The 17428-nt window shown below is 49.1% G+C and overlaps 1 protein-coding gene across 1 annotated transcript; it reads right to left on the bottom strand.

The window, feature by feature from the left end:
- Positions 1-4869: 4869 nt before the first annotated feature.
- ALTATR162_LOCUS3613 (uncharacterized protein) lies at positions 4870-7588 on the bottom strand (the record flags this gene model as incomplete). Its single annotated transcript, XM_043311221.1, has 6 exons — positions 4870-6031; positions 6077-6177; positions 6244-7027; positions 7080-7249; positions 7295-7509; positions 7561-7588. The coding sequence occupies 6 exons, from the start codon at positions 7586-7588 to the stop codon at positions 4870-4872; spliced, it is 2460 nt and encodes an 819-aa protein (XP_043167156.1).
- Positions 7589-17428: the final 9840 nt, after the last annotated feature.

The following is a 17428-nucleotide window of genomic DNA, read 5'->3' on the forward strand; positions in this document are numbered from 1 at the left end:
CCTCTACTTCTATCGCGATGCCGCTAACGTACTCCACAAGCGAGTGACGCACCCAAGCGAGTGGCGCACTTTTGCCAAGACCTCACCAAAACCACAACTACACACGACTGTACAGCACCGTTAACAATAGTAATTAGAAATCGTAATACACTATTCTACTCAGAATCTACTTCTGCATCCTGCTTACATGTGCGCGAGTTGTGTCCTACCTCGCCGCAGCGTCCACAGCGTCTTTGAGACGATTCGCCTACTTCAACGCGCGCCTTCTTCTTTGCCTTCTTCCCATCGCTGCGCGCGCCAAACTCCTTTAGAGTCGTTAGTGGAAGACCTTTCTCTACTACAAGGGTCCCCTCCTTCTGTACTCGCTTTCTTTTATACGATTTACGTCGCGTAGCGGCCTCGTTAGCTGCTTCAAGCTCAGCGATACGCTTTTGCGACAACACTAAAGCATGCGCCATTATCTCTGCGCCTTTAGAAAGGCTTTTCACCGCCTCAACCATCGAAGTAGGCGAGCTATCTACATGCCTCTGAAACCTCTCGAGAACTAGCTTCGTTTGAAACCCTAGTTCTACGGTATTGCTTGGGGTTCGCGACTGCCAGGGACCGTCCTCGACGGTGGGTAACGGTGGAGTACGCAGGCGGACGTCGAGCATCGATATAACAGCCTCTGGATCGAATGGAACTAAGCCAGCGCCTCGAAAGCCTCCTAGGATATTGCTCTTTGTAATAGAGGCCTTGTAGGCGGCAATAAAGCACGGTAAGAACTCTGTTTTCGTGATGTGGGTGATCTTGTTGCGCATCAGCTTCTCGGCTTGGCACCCATACGCCTTCTTTAGCGGCGCAAAACAGCCAACGTCAAGCGGCTGCAGTAGGTGCGAGGAGTGTGGAGGCATGCAGAGGGTGATAATCTTCTTCTCCTCGCAGAGCTGGTGGAAATCGATCGAGCCGTGGCTCTCGTGACCGTCGAGAACTAGCAGGCGGTGGCTGCCAACAGCCCTCCCCTTTGTATACCTGTCAAAGTGCTCTAGCCACTCGATACCAAGCTTGTTTGTCGTCCAGCCGTTCTCAGAGACTGCAATTACCCAGTCTCAAGGCAGGCTCTCCTCCTTATACCAGACAGAGAGGTAGTGCTTGCCTTAGAAGATGATGAAGGGTGGAATCGCCCACCCCGTCGCGTTCATGCCCTAGATAGCTGTGACCCACTCCCGGTTGCCCTGCTGCACTGTCTTTGGCCGTCCTCGACGGTCTGCTGCTGTGACTACCGCGCCAGTCGATATCACGCCCATCATGAAGCCAGTCTCATCAAAGTTGTACGTGTCTTCGTCCTGGATGCCGTACTTAGCCTTCGTATTCTGTACTAGGCGGAACCAGCCTTGTATAACCTCAGGATCCTCGCAGAGGGCTCTACTATAGTCGTACTTTCGATTGAACTTGACTTTAAGCTCAGGGCGACGCTTTACGAAGTTTGCAGCCCACTTCTTGCCAACTGGCTTCTGATTGCGGATCTCAAGCAAAGAATTGGCCATCTCTTCAACGTCAGCAAGCCTAGACGGATATCCTTGCTCTACTAGCTTGAGAACATGCCTAACAATCGCTACCTCTTCAGATCCTCGAAGAGCCATTGAGTTAGGCGCGCGATCGCGTCGTTGAGGCGTCCCAGCGAGTCGCCTTCGTAGTGTTGCGTCAGAGACGCTATAGATAGCTCCAGCGCGTCGCGTCGTCAGTGTCGCGTCTCTTTGGATAGCCTGTATCGCAAGCTGTATATCCGCTTCGTTTGAGATCATTTTCACGCTGTTGCGTTGAGGCATTACGACTTGATTGAAGTTTGGTGAGGTCTTGGCAAAAGTGCGTCACTCGCTTGGGTGCGTCACTCACTTGTGAACCACGTTAGGCTTTAATTAATATATATAACGTGGTTCACAACCGAGTCGGCCACCCAACCGAGCCGGCCACTTTACCCCACTAAAATGCCTACGCAACAACAACGCGTCATGTCTCAACAACGCAACGTGCAAAAGACCTATACTGAAGGAGATATACATATTGCTATCTCTGATATCGCATCTAAGCAGATTCAAAGCGTAAGACGCGCTGCAGCAGTCTACCGAGTCCCTCGATCCACGCTCCAAGACCGACGCGCTGGGACACGCCCTCGACGCGACTGCGAGCCAAACACAAAGCGCCTTACAAAGCTAGAAGAGGAGGCGATTGTACAGCGTATACTTGAAGAGAGTCTACGTGGTATACCGCCCTCGAAGGCACACGTACGAGATATGGCTGATAGACTGCTGAGAGGGCGTGGTGGAAAGCCTACAGGCAAGAACTGGGTTGATAACTTCATTAAGCGTAGACCTGAGCTGCGAACGCGATGGAGCCGTCCGTACGATCACCCGCGAGCTGTCTGTGAGGACCCAGCGGTTATCAGGCCATGGTTCACTCTTGTTCAATCAATAAAGGCGAAGTATGGTATCACAGATGAGGATACCTGGAACTTTGATGAGTCTGGCTTTATAATGGGCAAGATATCCTCTCAGCTTGTTGTTATAGGCTTAGAGAAACCTGGGAAACAGAAGAAACTACAGCCTGGCGATCGCGAGTGGGTAACTCTAGGACAAGGCGTCTCTGCGATAGGGCGCGTTATCCCGCCCTTCCTCATCTTTGCAGGGAAGGTCCTCATTACCTCCTGGTTCGCAGATCTACCCCGCGATTAGATTATTACTGTCTCTCCTACTAGCTGGATCAACAACAACCTCGCGCTCGCGTGGCTTAAGCACTTCGATGCTCATACGAAGGCGTCCTCTACTAGGGCATATAGGCTGCTTATCATTGACGGCCATGAAAGCCACTGCTCAGTAGATTTCCAGGACTACTGCAAGGAGAACAAGATTATCGCTCTCTGCATGCCACCTCACTTATCGCACCTCCTGTAGCCTCTTAACGTTGTCCCCCACTCGCTGTTAAAGCACCACTACGGCAATAGGATCTCGCTCTTGGCACGCAGCCGCATCTACTATGTTAACAAGGAAACCTTCCTACTAGCCTTTAAAGAAGCTTACAAGAAGACGTTCACACCAGAGAACGTTCGCGCAGGCTTTCTAGGTGCTAGACTAGTCCCATATAACCCAGAGGCTGTGTTATCGAAGCTAGATATACAGCTGCGTACGCCGACGCCGCCTGCACCAGGCACAGTCGCCTAGGAGGCGCAAACACCGCGCAGCGCCCGCGAGATAGAGGCGCAATCTACGCTGATTCGAGATCGCATGCAACACTACCAAGGGTCACCAGCAAGCTCATTGGACGAGCAGGTTAAGCAGCTAAGTAAAGGCGCTTAGCAGATCGCTTATAATATGGTGTTAGTGCAGGAGGAAATAGGCCGCCTTCAAGACGCTGTTAATACGCTTACAAAGCGCAAGACTCGCAAAAGGCGGTACGTACGCGCAGAGGAGACTCTAACAGTTGGTGAGGTATCTGACTTAATTGCTAAAATGGAGGGTGGTAGGCGTGAGGACAGCGAGACGCCTGCGAAGAGGGTGCGCGCAGAGAGGCGCTGCGGCCGTTGCAGCGAGGTTGGGCATAACTCTCGCACCTGTAAAGTAGAAATAGAGGATGTAGATGATAGCGAAGCTTCTGAATAATACTACACTGTCGCGATAGTACAAATATATGTTGTGGTAATGTACTGCATTGCTGCTTAGGCGTTTTAGTAGGGTAAAGTGGCCGGCTCGGTTGGGTGGCCGACTCGGTTGTGAACCACATTATAGCTATTGATATCGTGTAGAAGGCGTGATGTTGCGGCTACGCCGTGACCTGAGAGCTGGTGCGCCTGCAACAGCACCTTGAGGCTCTCCATCACCTGTCGGCCTCGCGATAGATCTCTTTTTTATAGTAACTCTTATAGGAGCCTTGAGGCTGTGTTTCTTACGTTGTTGTGAGGTTTTAAGAGCTTGTTTGAGTCGTATTGCAGTCCTGCGAGCAGCTGCCCTAGAGGCCTGTTCAGCAGCTTTCTCAGCCTTCTCCTTCTCTCTCACCAACCTGGCTGCAGCCCTCGCCTGACGCCTCCTCTCCTTCTCCCTTGCCTTTGTCTGCCTTGCTTCCTCATGAAGCCTATTTGTCTCAGCTTTTTGGTGTTGTGCCTGCTCCTCCTCGCGCTCCTGGACCTGCTGGCGATCATGTGCCTCCTTTACCTTCCTTGGAGACTAGAATACAGCTCCACCGTGATACTCCTCAGGCTCCTTAAGTAGGAGGGGCTTGCCTCGCTTCCTGCGATAAAACCTACACCTGCCTCGAAGCGTAGTAGGTAAGTCACCATAGCCGAAGCACGTTGCAAGCAGATAAATTTGTAGTATTCAGCATGCAGAGGAAGAGGTCACGAAAGGATGAGCATACCTTGATGAGGCGAGGGCGACAGGGTAAGCCCAGACCAGCACGAAACATGTGAACCAATTAGAGCCAGAAGAATTGGAGTGAGGGCTGAATGGATTTAGCCATGTATCTCTAAGATTGCCAATCGAATTAACGGACACGGTTTAGGGGGTCTACCAGTTTTTTGTGTCAAGTTGTCGCTTTTTACGACCTTAACTGATTTCTCTAAGATATGCAAATCAGTAATACCCCTGTCGTTCAAAACGCTTGGACTCCCGGGAAATCCGCAAGACCATTGGGCTGTGGCTGCCTCGCACCAGAGACGCGAGCGCAAGGCGATATGCATACGCCGCATATACAGCCGCCCCGCATAAAGGAAGATAACGTTATCACAAATCGTCAGAAACCGGTGAAGCTAGTCATAGTGATTTGCATGATAACAAGGTTTTGGTTTTCCCCGTATCAATGTCGCGACAGGCCAGCTTCATAATCTAGATCATTGCTGCACTACCACTTGACGCGAAGTCCCTCAAAACTTTTCGGCATAGGTGGGAATTCGGCTGCAAGACCGTCCTCGCCGATGTACTGCTCTTTGAGCAAGAAGCAGGTTGCGCAAAGGCGTTCGCCGATTGCATGGCCGCTTATCCAGTTTCGTCCTTGAGCACTATAAAGCAGGGTAGCTATATCGATGAATATGTTGGGGTTTGGTTGGCTCTGAAGGGATGAAGTGCTAAAGAGATGCGGTTGTGCGTCGAAGAATTCTTCATCAATGTCCGACTCGTCTCCGTTATGATCGTCGTGACACGCGCCAGCGTAGTCCGGAAGTTCAGCTGGTATTTCGTTGTCTTTGTAGATGCTTTGGCATACACAATCAGAGTTGTGACCGGTTTTAACACACTCCGTGACGGCAATGCGTGCAGGTTCAATGAGACTGCATGCAAGCGGACCATAGTCATCTCTGCAGCGCGTACAGACCTGTTGGTGAAGATTCTGGTGGTTTGTACTGTAGAAGGCGGTATCAGTGGATGACAGTGCACTGATGAGATCATCTCGCGTCCAGCCAAGTTGCCGCATACACAAGTCCAACTCTTGTCGCATATAATCCTCCACTTTTTCGACAGCATCAAGCACTGCATGGCACCATGCTGCATAGAGATTGGGTTGTGCTTGCAGGAATTGTCTGTGTGGCATGTAGTCTTCGATCCAGTCAAACCCTTTCATCTGGAGGAACGATCCCACATGCACCACCATAGGTAGTAGTACCCGTCCGCTGACGCGAAGAGCTATCCAGTACCCCAGCGCGTCTACGTGTCTTTGGCTGATGTTCCTGTGTTTGCCCTTCGAAAGTTCGAGGATACGCTCCAGATATCTGCTATGACGCTCGTGGTTGAGAACGGACCTTACGGCGTGTTGTAAGGCGGACCAGATGTTGCGCGGGCTGCACTCGACATACTCTTCGTTCGCTGTCATGTGGAGAAGCCAAGTGATGCTGTTTTGTGATACCGGAACCTTTTCTCTCGCATAGGCTCTCTTCAACCAGTCATGAACATTCCAACCATCGCTCTCAGGACTAGCTAGGTCAATGCAGTCACAGAACATCCTGAGCATCGCTATTTTAGTCTCAGCATGCATGTCAGTCGAGCACGCAACAAAGAGTGAGATGGGAGACCTGACGACGTTAGCGCGCGTGTTCGTTCTGCGACGCAAAACTTACAAGATAGACTCGGAAGGCCCTTCGTAGACCAGAGCAGACTTATCTGCACCTGCTCGGATCAGCATAGCGCATAGGTCAACATGGCCCGCGGCGGCAGCAAACTAGTAAATCCGTGAGTGAGAATGCGGCTATATCGAGCGTATCAAGCCTGGAATCGGGTTTCTTACGTGTAGAGGTTTCCATCCTTTTGGACTTGTGTCCACCACACTTGCCAGTCTCTTAGTTAAGAGAGTTTCCACAGCACGAGTCTGCCCGGTCCGACAAAGTTCGAATATAAGGGAGTCATCAGGTACGGCGCAAGTCACTGTCAACCTGCAATTGAAAAGCCAACTCCGGCCAGCAGAAGCCGCAACGGCCTCCAGCCCATTTCGAACACCTAACCACTTTAACCACGCTGTAGGGTAGAAGACAAAAGAGGTGACTGTCTGAAGCTTCCCGGCCGCATCTTCGGGATCGTTGGCGAGGTATATGGTAGTCGTGCGTACCCACACGCATCCAAGCGCAGTTCGAAAGCTTGATGCGTGGTGACGGATGCGATATCGTAAATTCTCCGCATAAACAAAAGTCTTCGACCGTAGTTGTCCACATTCGTCAATCATGTAACCGTCTTGAGCGAAGATTTCCAAGGAAGTTGAATCGAATGTCGTTATTGCTGTTTGCGCAATCGCATGTAGCATAAGCTCTTGAACCTGGAACTTCGCCATCAATTGCTCAGGAACAGCTTTCTTGAAGTGCATCAGTGTATTCGTAGCCAATAAATCATTCGTCATCGGTATATGGTGGAGAGATCGTTGACCCACAAACTTGGAGGGACTACTATGTACTTGAGCCCAAGCAGGTGTCCCTGCCCCTGGCAACGCGTGTTGAAATTTTTCTGTGATATAGTTCTGATGCAAGCCTTCGAACACGTTCACGCTTGTTAAGAAGCTACTAGCATGCGCTTGTACAACACTGTAGAAGTAAGTATAAAATTAAGAATAAGCTTGCCTCGCTTCTCTTGTACCTTTCATGAACCATGGCGAGCGTCAACGTTGCTTTGGTCTCATTCAAAGAGTCACGAAACCTTTGGACATGCTTGCTATGAGTGGCGGCTTTGAAAGCTGTCCATACTCGTTTCTTCCGGGACAATGACTGGAAACCGATATTAAACTCTTCGACAATCGACATCAATTCCTAGGCCATCAGTGTGCAAACCGTAGCATGCCTCATGATACATACCGCAACTTTGACGCGACAATGGTGTACCCCTTCCGCTATACAATGGCCTGAGGTGTTCTCGTTGGATTCAACCCTCTTGAATACAGAGATGAGGTATTGCAAGTCTTCTTTGATTGCAGCGATCTCATGCGGAGCATCTTCAACGGATTCCCAAAACCTGTAAAGCTTGACGCAGGTTTCAGTGAGCTGGAAAGCAACGGAAATAATGGCGAGACCTAGGTTCAGTTAGCGGATGCAGTAACGAAAGGACTCGAAAGTAGTCGTACCATTTGCTGCAACGGAAAGAGGCTCCATGGTTTTGATGCACTTTGTCTCGTCCTAAGAGAGGTTTTGACGTAGACTTGTACCCCTATGAACCATACTGAGGTACAAATAAGGGCCAAAGTTCACCTACACCCAAGCTCATGTGGCTGCGCTAATGCAAGACTAATGGTCCTCTTGCAGGTTGCATCGTGTGCGCCACGGACGCCATGTTAATTGCTGCTTAGCGAGGTCGGTATCCTCTGCGCAGTTTCCAGGTGTGTCGCCTTGATGCCTTGAATGTCATGTTTTGTAGCTCCGGTTTGTTTTACGATGCTAATTCGATTGTTTTCAGAGAATGCATCTTTGCTGAATGTGGATGAACTGTTGGTGCTATTAAAACCCTCAAGGCTGAGGTGATCGGCAGCTTATTGCGGGATTAGCTTTAGCCCCTAAACCACCCAGGGACGGGTGAAGCCACGGAACAGTATTTGAAGACGCTTTGACATGTTTCAGGATGTTCTGGAGGAGGGGATCGACGAAAATGCAGTTTTACGCACGCGCACTTTCGCAAGTCGACGAGGGAGAAATGAGGCTCGGCATAAGCACTAAATCTTAGAGACGCTTCGAGCAGCGATCCTACCAGGCAGCCGCCTGCGTGGAAATCAGGGAGCTAGAAGCTCAAACAACGCTAATTGTAAAGAGGATAAGGGACCACAAGAGTTCTTCCCCTCATTCTATTATTGAGATGGTTTTACAGGTCAAAAAGGGGTCAACTTTGAAGGTCTACTCACATGCGTTGCTTGAAGCTAGGATAGCCAATCTTGAGGAGGCAAACCAGGCAGCGTCTGAACGTAAAAAGCGTAAGAAAAAGCGGATTCAGAAAGGAGGGAGTCTATCGCAGGTAGAGGCAGAGGATAGAGTAGCGCAGAAGGATGTTGAGGCCCAGTTTGAGGTAGAAAGTCGTGAGGAGAGGGTGCGAACAGGTGCTAGTAGAGGGGGTATTAGACACTGTAAGAGATGCGGCGAGACAGGGCACAATATGCGCACGTGTAAGAAAGGCGAAGTAGAATTAGGGGATTAATTTAACGTATTATGCACTGCAGTACGATGTTGTAGTGGTGAGTTATTAATATGTTGGGGTAGATAGCTGCATTTAGTGTGCAGCTCAGTTGCCGCCGCTTACGTTAACGTGAACGGCAAGCGAACCGGCCAGGCAAGCGAACCGACCACCCCACTAAGGTTGCGCACCTTTGTATATAGATAACCTAACGCCACAACAAGCTACTGTATTGTAAAAGACATCAAATTACTACTCAGTATCTACAGTATTTTCTTGCACGTGCGCGAGTTGTGCCCTACCTCCCTACAGCTTTTGCAGTGCCTTTTTCCGCCTCTGCCTGCACCTGTTCGAGACCTACCCTCGCGCGTTTCCCCCTCCAGTTGTGCCTCAACGTCCTTTTCAGCAACTAATTCATCTGCCTCCGCCTTTGATAGGCCTCCGCCCTTCTGTATCCGCTTCCTTTTGTGTTGTTTGCGCTCAGATGCAGCCTTGTTTGCCTTCTCAAGACGTGCGACCTGACCTGCCAGCAACGCCTGTGAATGCACCATCATCTGGGCGCTTTTCTTCAGCTGATCAAGCATCTCAATAATAGAAGCAGGCGAAGGGCTCTTGTGCTGTCGAATCCGATCGCGAATAAGCGTTGATTGAGCTTCTATCTCACGGGCGTTGCTTGGTGTTTTAGGATTCCATTTAACAGCCCCTAGTAAAGGTGGTGTCGGCGTTCGAGGCTCTACTTCAAGCTTCGATAACACAACCTCTGGGCTGTGTGGAACTAAACCAGTTGCTTGGAAGCTTGACTGGATATTCTTCTTTGAAAACGAGCTGCTAAATACCTCCTTAAAGGAGGCTAAAAATGCCTTCTTGTCGATATGGTCGATGTGACTGGTTGCCAAGCCTCTGATCTCTTTCCCATACGCCCGCTTCAACGGCGAAAAACACCCCACATCAAGCGGTTGCAGGATGCGCGACGAGTGTGGAAGCATGCAGAGGGTAATAATCTTGCTTTTCTCGCAAAGATCTTGGAACGCAAGCGACCTGTGGCTCTCGTGGCCATCAATAATAAGCAGCCGATGGCTACCCACCGTACAGGCCTCTGTATGCTGGACAAAGTGCTGTAGCCAGGCTAAACCAAGCTCATTTGTTGTCCAGCCGTTGTCGCTAACCCCAACACGCCAGTCTTTTGGTATATCATGGTACCAGGACCGGTCGTGGTTCTTTGCTTTGAAGATAAAGAAGGGCGGGATAGCCCAGCCCTTCGCGTTGACTCCTGCGATCAACGTAACCCACTCACGATTGCCAGTTTGAACGCCTATAGGCCGATTGCGTCTCTCTGAAGCAGTAACAACCTTCACGCTTCCTGCGACACCTATAGTGAAGCCAGTCTCGTCAAAGTTGTACTATCTTTCTAGGATGCCGTACTTCCTCTTTGTGTTCTGTACGAGGTCAAACCAGGGGCTAATAACCGCTGGATCGCTGCACAAGTCTCTCTGGCGATCGCGCTGTCGAGTTAATCGAGATTTGAGCTCAGGCTTGCGACGGACGAGATTGCTGGCCCATTTCTCGCCAACCTGGCCACCATCGCGTACAGCAAGCAGTTGATTAGCCATTTCGCGCACATAACCGAGCGTAGGCGCAAAACCTCGCACATCTAGCTTTCTTATGCATTGAACAAGCGTGTCCTCTTCGTACTTCGTAAGCCTTAATGAGTTGGCTTGGGAATCGCGTCGTGATGTCGTTCCGGCGTGTCGGTCATGGAGGGTGCTTCGACGAACGTTGTAGATTGCTGCAGCGCGTCGCTCACTTAAGGACGCGTCTTCTTTTATTGCTTGAGTAGCTAGGATGACTCTATCCTCATAAGGGAGTATTTCTCCGTTGTGTTGTTGAGACATTGCAGCTGAAAGTAGAGAGTTGCGCAATCTTGGTGGGGTGGCCGGTTCGCTTGCCGTTTACGTTACGCAATTTCTCAAGCGGAAGAGACAGAGCAGTACTCCGCACAGAGGCGCTGGGCAGAAGGACAAGACAGTGTGGAAGCACTCACGGCAACGGCTGCCATACGAGCCTACCAAGGACGATCATAGCCATGAGATCTTCTACTGTGCAGGTGACAACTGCGAGTGGAAAGGCTCATCAGGAAATGCTACTGCGCACCTCCGGAAACATGCTATCTTTGTTGGAAGATATTCAGCAGCCCCTTCTACTATTGCACAAGCCAACAGCCTGCAGCAAGGGCTTCACAAAATGGCTACGAAAAAGGCTGAGTTTAGGCATGATCAAACTGTAACGATCCTTCGCAATGCTGCTCAGAAGCAAGACTTCCGGAATGCCCTTGCTCGCTTCGTCACAGCATGCAGTCTATCACATAACCCAGTGGTTTCTAAGGAATTCCAGGAGCTTATTCTCACCGTTAACCCTGAAGCGGATCATGTATTACTGCGCTCGAGTAGCTCACTAGTGTCGCGCATCGTTCGGAACTTCCGCGCTTAGCAAGAGGAGGTTATCAGATATCTCTGCGACGATACAATCAGCTGCTTCCATATCAGCACTGATACATGGAAGGCAATGCATGGCCACAAACATTTCCAAGCTGTAAATGCCCAGTTCGTCGACCAGCATGGACAGCTTATTCAACTGCTTCTTGACCTTGTTGAAGTTGACGGCAAAGAGAGCAAGACTGGAGCTTATCTTTCTACCAGACTTGTCAACAATCAAGCGGCTTGCAAGCGCTTGATTGACAGCTTGATAACTATCAATCCCATCAAGTCAAGCTCGCCTATATTTATTTTTTTAGCAATCCAAGCTGAGGTGGCTTAGCTTGATTGTTCAGCTTGATAGGCTTGATTAAGGTAGCACGCGAGGTTGCTCGTTTTGCAGCAGGAGCGATCTCACGATAGGTTTTTGGTGTTGTAGTTGTCGCAGTACTAGTACGTAATCAGCCTAACTTCTGCAACACTATACTCCCTCCACCAGCCACCTAAACAACCCTCTATCGCGTCCTTGTTTTGCTCCCGTCGCCCTCATCATATTGCTATCGCTATGCCTCCTACGAAACGCGCCTCTGATGACCTTACTCGCCCGAAGAAACGCGTCAAATCCTCTACCGCCCGCGGCACTGTTAGCCAGCCTATAGCCGTCGATAGTCAGCTATCGCCATCGCCGTCGCGTCTGTCGCCTCGCAGAGCTCTCGTAGAGGCGTCCCAGGCTTCAACTTTTGAGTCGCAACTACGCGAGTCGCGGCCTGAAGACGCTATTATCGCGCCTACTGAGTGCAGCGAGAAGGTAACAGCAGCCTCGTCGCCAGCAGCCCTAGATAATAAGACCTTGCAAGAGGCGCTGGACGCAGGCCTTATAGATAACTTTGAGGGAGTTGATTGGGGGCGTTTACGCAAGTATATAAAGCCGCTCTCGTCGCCGAAGTCGCGCAAGAGCTGGATCTATCGCTATGGCTACCGCGTTGCGCTGCTAAAGGACCTAAGTAAGCTATACTTCGTGTGCTGTTACTGCTACGAGCATAAGTATATAGATACCGGCGTCGGGATATATGAGACGACGCTCTCAACGTCCTCAGCGCAGCGACACTTAGAGCTGCCTAAACGCAGCTATAGCCACAGCAAGTCGGCTGTCGCTGCAAAACCTACCTGGCTATAACACCTGCTTAAAGATAGTAATAACAGCGTGTCGTAGATAGTAGCTAATAAGCTCGCTAGCTTTAATACCTAACGCTTCTGGCTAGCAGCTGTTAGCTGGCTTGTTAAGAACAATTACCCTCTCTCTAAGTTTGAAACACTAGCTTTTTAACGCCTCCTTAAAGCTTCTAACCTACTAGTAGAACGAGCGCTTTAGACGTCTTATGTAAGCGTCTTGTAAGGAGTAGTTGGGCAGGCACTGAGATATCGGTATAGGCTTGTATTGAGACGAATCCTTGAGGAGCTATCAAGCCTCTCAGAGGGATGATATATACCTACGTCACGTGATTGTGGCTGGTGTGATCCGACGGTGCCCTGAAGGGTTCCTAGTAGCTTACTAGTCTGTGGCTGGAATCCTGTGGTAATAGAACATCGTAATAATAGCCCCCCTTCTTAAGAGTTATCCTAACTCTTATAATAGTCTTTGTAATGTTAGCGCAATACTTTTACGCTTAGAGCCCGTCCGCGCTTTACGTTACTGTGTCGCTGTCGGCGTTGGTCTGATTACTGCCCGTTGTTATCCTGCGACCTAAACGCTAGGGGCATGTGAAAAACTTCTATAAGGAAAAAATCTTACTATGCTCCGCGCACTTTGGGTTGCTATAGCCGCAGCCACATTACCTAGCTATCTCCTAGCTTTACCGCGGTGAATGATAGGGTGTTTAGCCTGTTTGTCTTGTAACTGTCTAGCACGTAGCTTAGTGTTTGCGTAGTATTATTAGGGTGTTAAGCGCATTTTGCTGTGTTTGCGACCCTATAGTAAGGTAAGCGGTAAGGCACCGCTGCGACTATAGAGACCCCTTAGGTATGTAAGAGCGCAAGGTAATAGGGTATAAGTTATAGTGTTTTAGAATCTTTTCTGCATCTAACCTTTATTATAACGATAACAACAGTCTACTGTATTAACACTATAATAACTATCTACGCCAGCACTATCTCTAGCGCCGTCCCTTTAAGCAGCATCCCGTCCTATATCTATAACCTGCCTTAGCACCTATAAGCCTAGCCTTAGCTAGTAAGGTTTGCCTACTAGTCTTGCCTTGTAGCGCTAGTTACTGTTAGTAAGCCTAGGGTTAGCGACGGGACTGTAAAAGGATTTGCTCGGGCCTTTATAGAGGACGAGTTCTGTAAGCGCAACAGCTCCTATAGTGTCTGTAGTAGTTATTGTAAGGCTTATAAGTTAGGTTATTCTCTTATAAGTGCTAGTTGCTATTGTAATAGTCCTTGCTAATGTCTTATAGGTTAATCCTCCCTTCCGCCGCGCTGTTAACCTGCTTATATACCTTGTTAATTACGCTACCTGCAAGAGCATTAACGCTATAAGTGTGAGGAGTAGTTGGACAGGCACTGAGATATCGGTATAGGCTTGTATTGAGACGAATCCTTGAGGAGCTATCAAGCCTCTCAGAGGGATGATATATACCTACGTCACGTGATTGTGGCTGGTGTGATCCGACGGTGCCCCGAAGGGTTCCCGGTGGCTCACCAGTCTGTGGCTGGAATCCTGTGGTGATGGAACATCGTGACAGCGGGGCTTACAGCAGTAGCAAGGTAAGATTTCTCGATCTTAAGCTAGGTAATCTGCTTCTAGTCGGCGGCGAGTTGCTCCTTCTAGTAGCGGATAATTCTATCGCGCTCGATAACAGAGGTCTAGAGCTCTTGCTTAGTAGTGCGCGCGTCGCTTAGGGAGCCCTTAAGGCTCTGCAGGTACTAGTAGTTATTGCGCAGGTACAGCAGCTAAGCATTAGGGTCTCTCTGCACCTTAGCTATAAGGGCTTTAGCTAAGTCTAGGGTTGCAGGAGGTTTAGGGCGATCTATAGCAGGCCTCGCGGGGACGGGCACCTATAGATAGGAGCTACGTAATGTTACGGGGTTAGCAGGCAGGGAAGGTAGGTGCACGTAATTAGTATATTTACTACGATATCGCTAATAGTACGGGGTCAGGCTAAGACAAGGACGTAGCTTAAGGAGCGTACGACAGGGCGCGTTCGCGCAGGAATTTCAGCGATCGCGCAGCTGCTCGCTTAGCAGCTTAGCGCGCTCTAATAGGCTATCTAGGTCAGCGCCGTAACAAAAGCAATATTATTACTCTCTGCATGCCTCTACACTTATTGCACATCCTACAGCTACTTAATGTAGGTTGTTTTGCCCCGCTAAAGCAGGCGTACAAGAAGGAACTTAGGGGCTTAGCAGACAGCTACATCTACTACATCGACAAGAAAGCCTTCCTAGCTGCCTTTAAGCTAATATTTAACAAGGCGTTCTTAAAGAACAATATCTTATTAAGCTTCTAAGCAACTAGCTTAGTCCTACATAACCTAGATGTAGTGTTATCTAGGCTTAAAGTACAGCCTCGTACGCTAACACTACCTGCACTAGGGCCTACCCCTTAGCAACCTAAAACACTAAGCAACGCCTAGGAGATAGAGGCTTAAACGACGCTAATTGTCAAGAGGATAACAGACTACAAGGAATTATTACCTAATTCTATTATTAAGATAGTGCTGCAGGTTAAAAAGGGATTAACTTTAAAGGTGCACTTACACACGTTGCTTGAGGCTAGAATAGCTAACCTTAAGGAGGCAAACTAGGCAGCATCTAAACGTAAAAAGCGTAAGAAAAAGCGAATCCAGAAGGGAGGGACCCTATCGCAGGCAGAGGCAGAGGATATAGTTAAGCAAAGGGATGTTAAGATCTAGTTAGAGGTAGAGAGGTGTCACGATGTTCTACGACCACAGGTTCCAGCCACAGCGTGGCGAGCCACCGGGGACCCTTCGGGACACCGTCGGCCCACACTAGCCACGATCACGTGACGTAGATATATATTATCCCTCCGAGAGGCTTGATAGCTCCTTAAGGATTCGTCTTAATACAAGCCTATACCGATATCTCAGTGCCTGCCCAACTACTCCTCACAAGAGGCGTCAGGAGAGGGTGCGCGCAGGTAGTAGTGCAGGAGGTATTCGACGCTGCAAGAACTGCGGCGAGGCAGGACATAACAAGCGCACATACAAGAAAGATGCAGTAGAAGTAGAGGATTAATTCTAGCTATTGTACGCCTTTATTGCATGTTGTAGTAGAGTGTTATTAATGTGCAAAGGTAGTTTTATGTAGAGGTGCGCCATTTTAGTAGTGTGCGCCATTCAGCGGTAGGCACGTTAAGCTATCAAATACTTGCAAGTATACTTGCTTGTTAGCAACTATGCTCGATTGCCATCTTGGATCAAAGACCTTCTGATTCCGGATTCTGGAGAGACTCTAGAGAAGATTCTCTTTGACCGTGACTGGACTCCTATCATGAAGCCCTTGTCATCCATATTGTACATAAATCTCGCGTCTGCTGTAGCCAAGGAGGAGGTTAGTGAAAGCTGGGTTACCCGCTACATCAACAGAAACCAGGTCTATCTCATCTCACAATAGCAACTGGAGTAGACCGCAACCGCCACCAGGCTCATTCAGAGGAGAAATACAAGCTTTATTTCAACCTCCTACATGGCAATATCAACCACTATAACGTTAAGGAGCGCTACACATACAATATAGATGAGAAGGGCTTCTTAATTGGCATCTCTAGCAGGTCAAAGAGAGTATTTAGAAGGGAAATGTGGGAGAGAAAGGAGGTTAGGGCGGCCCTTCAGGATAGCTCCCGGGAGTTGGTTACACTCCTAGCTTGTGTTTGTGCAGATAGATCAGCTTTACCACCAAGCCTTAGATACCAGGCTGCCTTAGGAGCCATGCAATCAAGCTGGGTTGAGGATGTTGAGGCAGGAGAGCACTCAGTCTTCATCACCTCATCCGCTTCTAGCTGGTCAAACAATAATATTGGCCTTGCCTGGCTTGAACAGGTGTCCAAGCGCTACACCAAGCCTAAAGCACGCTCATTTTACCGCTTACTCATCCTTGATGGCCATTGTTCTCACTTTACGAAGGATTTTATTAGATACTGTAATAAACACAAGATCCTCCTTGCTGTATTTCCCCCTCACTCAAATCAAACTCTTCGGCCACTTAATGTGGTGATGTTCAAGCCTTTCTCCTCCGATTACTCCAAGGAGCTTACCAAGTACCTCCACAAGAGCCAAGGCCTGCTTTCAACCAAGAAGGGAGACCTCTTCTCTTTGTTCTGGCCTGCCTAGCTCAACTCCTTCACCAAAGACACAATCTTAAAGACTTTTCAAGCAACTAGAATCTAGCAATAGACAGTGAAGTTATACCGTTGGTGGGTGTTCAAACTCGAACATGTTCAAAACGCGCACGGACACGGTAGCAGGCTACCCGCAGAGATTACTGCTACAATATCTCAATTGAAAAGGGGCCGCCCTTAATAGTCTAGATCAACATGCTTGAATATACTCGTAGCATACTAGTGTCACCTGTGTGTAATGTTCCACCCCATGCTACTAAAGGTAGGATGGTCTGTTGCGTGGGAAGGTTTGGTTAGAGAATCCACTCTTTCACTTGGGTACTTATATAGCTGTTCCATTTCTTAATTTTGCTATCCTCACAATCTTCTACTACTCCAACAAAACACTTCGTTTCAGAAGTTGATCGAGTATCGGCCACAGTCCAGCTCTTTTTCAACAGCCTCTTGATCTTCCATTGCTCTCCCCGTTTCCTTCTGCCGATCACAGCAGTCACCCTTTCTGCTTTCTGTCGCTCTATACATATCCGTTTTAACCCGACCACCTGAATGAGGATCGTGTATCGACCCGTGACTGTCAAGGAACCGTAGTCCTGACATATCTCGACACATTCCGTCAAATCTATCGTCGCAACCCAATACCAGAGGGTTCACAGATCCGGATAGAATAAAGTTAGTGATATGCTTATATTTACGCAGGTGTGTAGTAAAACTCAACCATAATTTGTTTCCTGCGACTGGGGCTTCTCCTTGCCAACTAGAGAATCAACACCGTAGGTGATATCAACATCTTCGTAAACGTCAGAGCCCTCAGACTCATTCAGAGAAGCGTAAAGCTCGTTTCCTGGTAGAGCCTCTTCTTTGCTGTCGTGGAACATTGACACAGCCATCATTGAATGTAGCAGCAACATGTTTGATCGAGGGTGTTGCAGAGGAGGGCCAAACGCCGTAGGTCATCCTGTGTCTGACTTGAGGTGACGCGCAATTTGTTGGAGGTGACAGCAACA

This window comes from Alternaria atra (assembly GCF_907166805.1).
Source record: "Alternaria atra isolate CS162 genome assembly, contig: 23, whole genome shotgun sequence".
Lineage (NCBI taxonomy): Eukaryota > Fungi > Ascomycota > Dothideomycetes > Pleosporales > Pleosporaceae > Alternaria > Alternaria atra.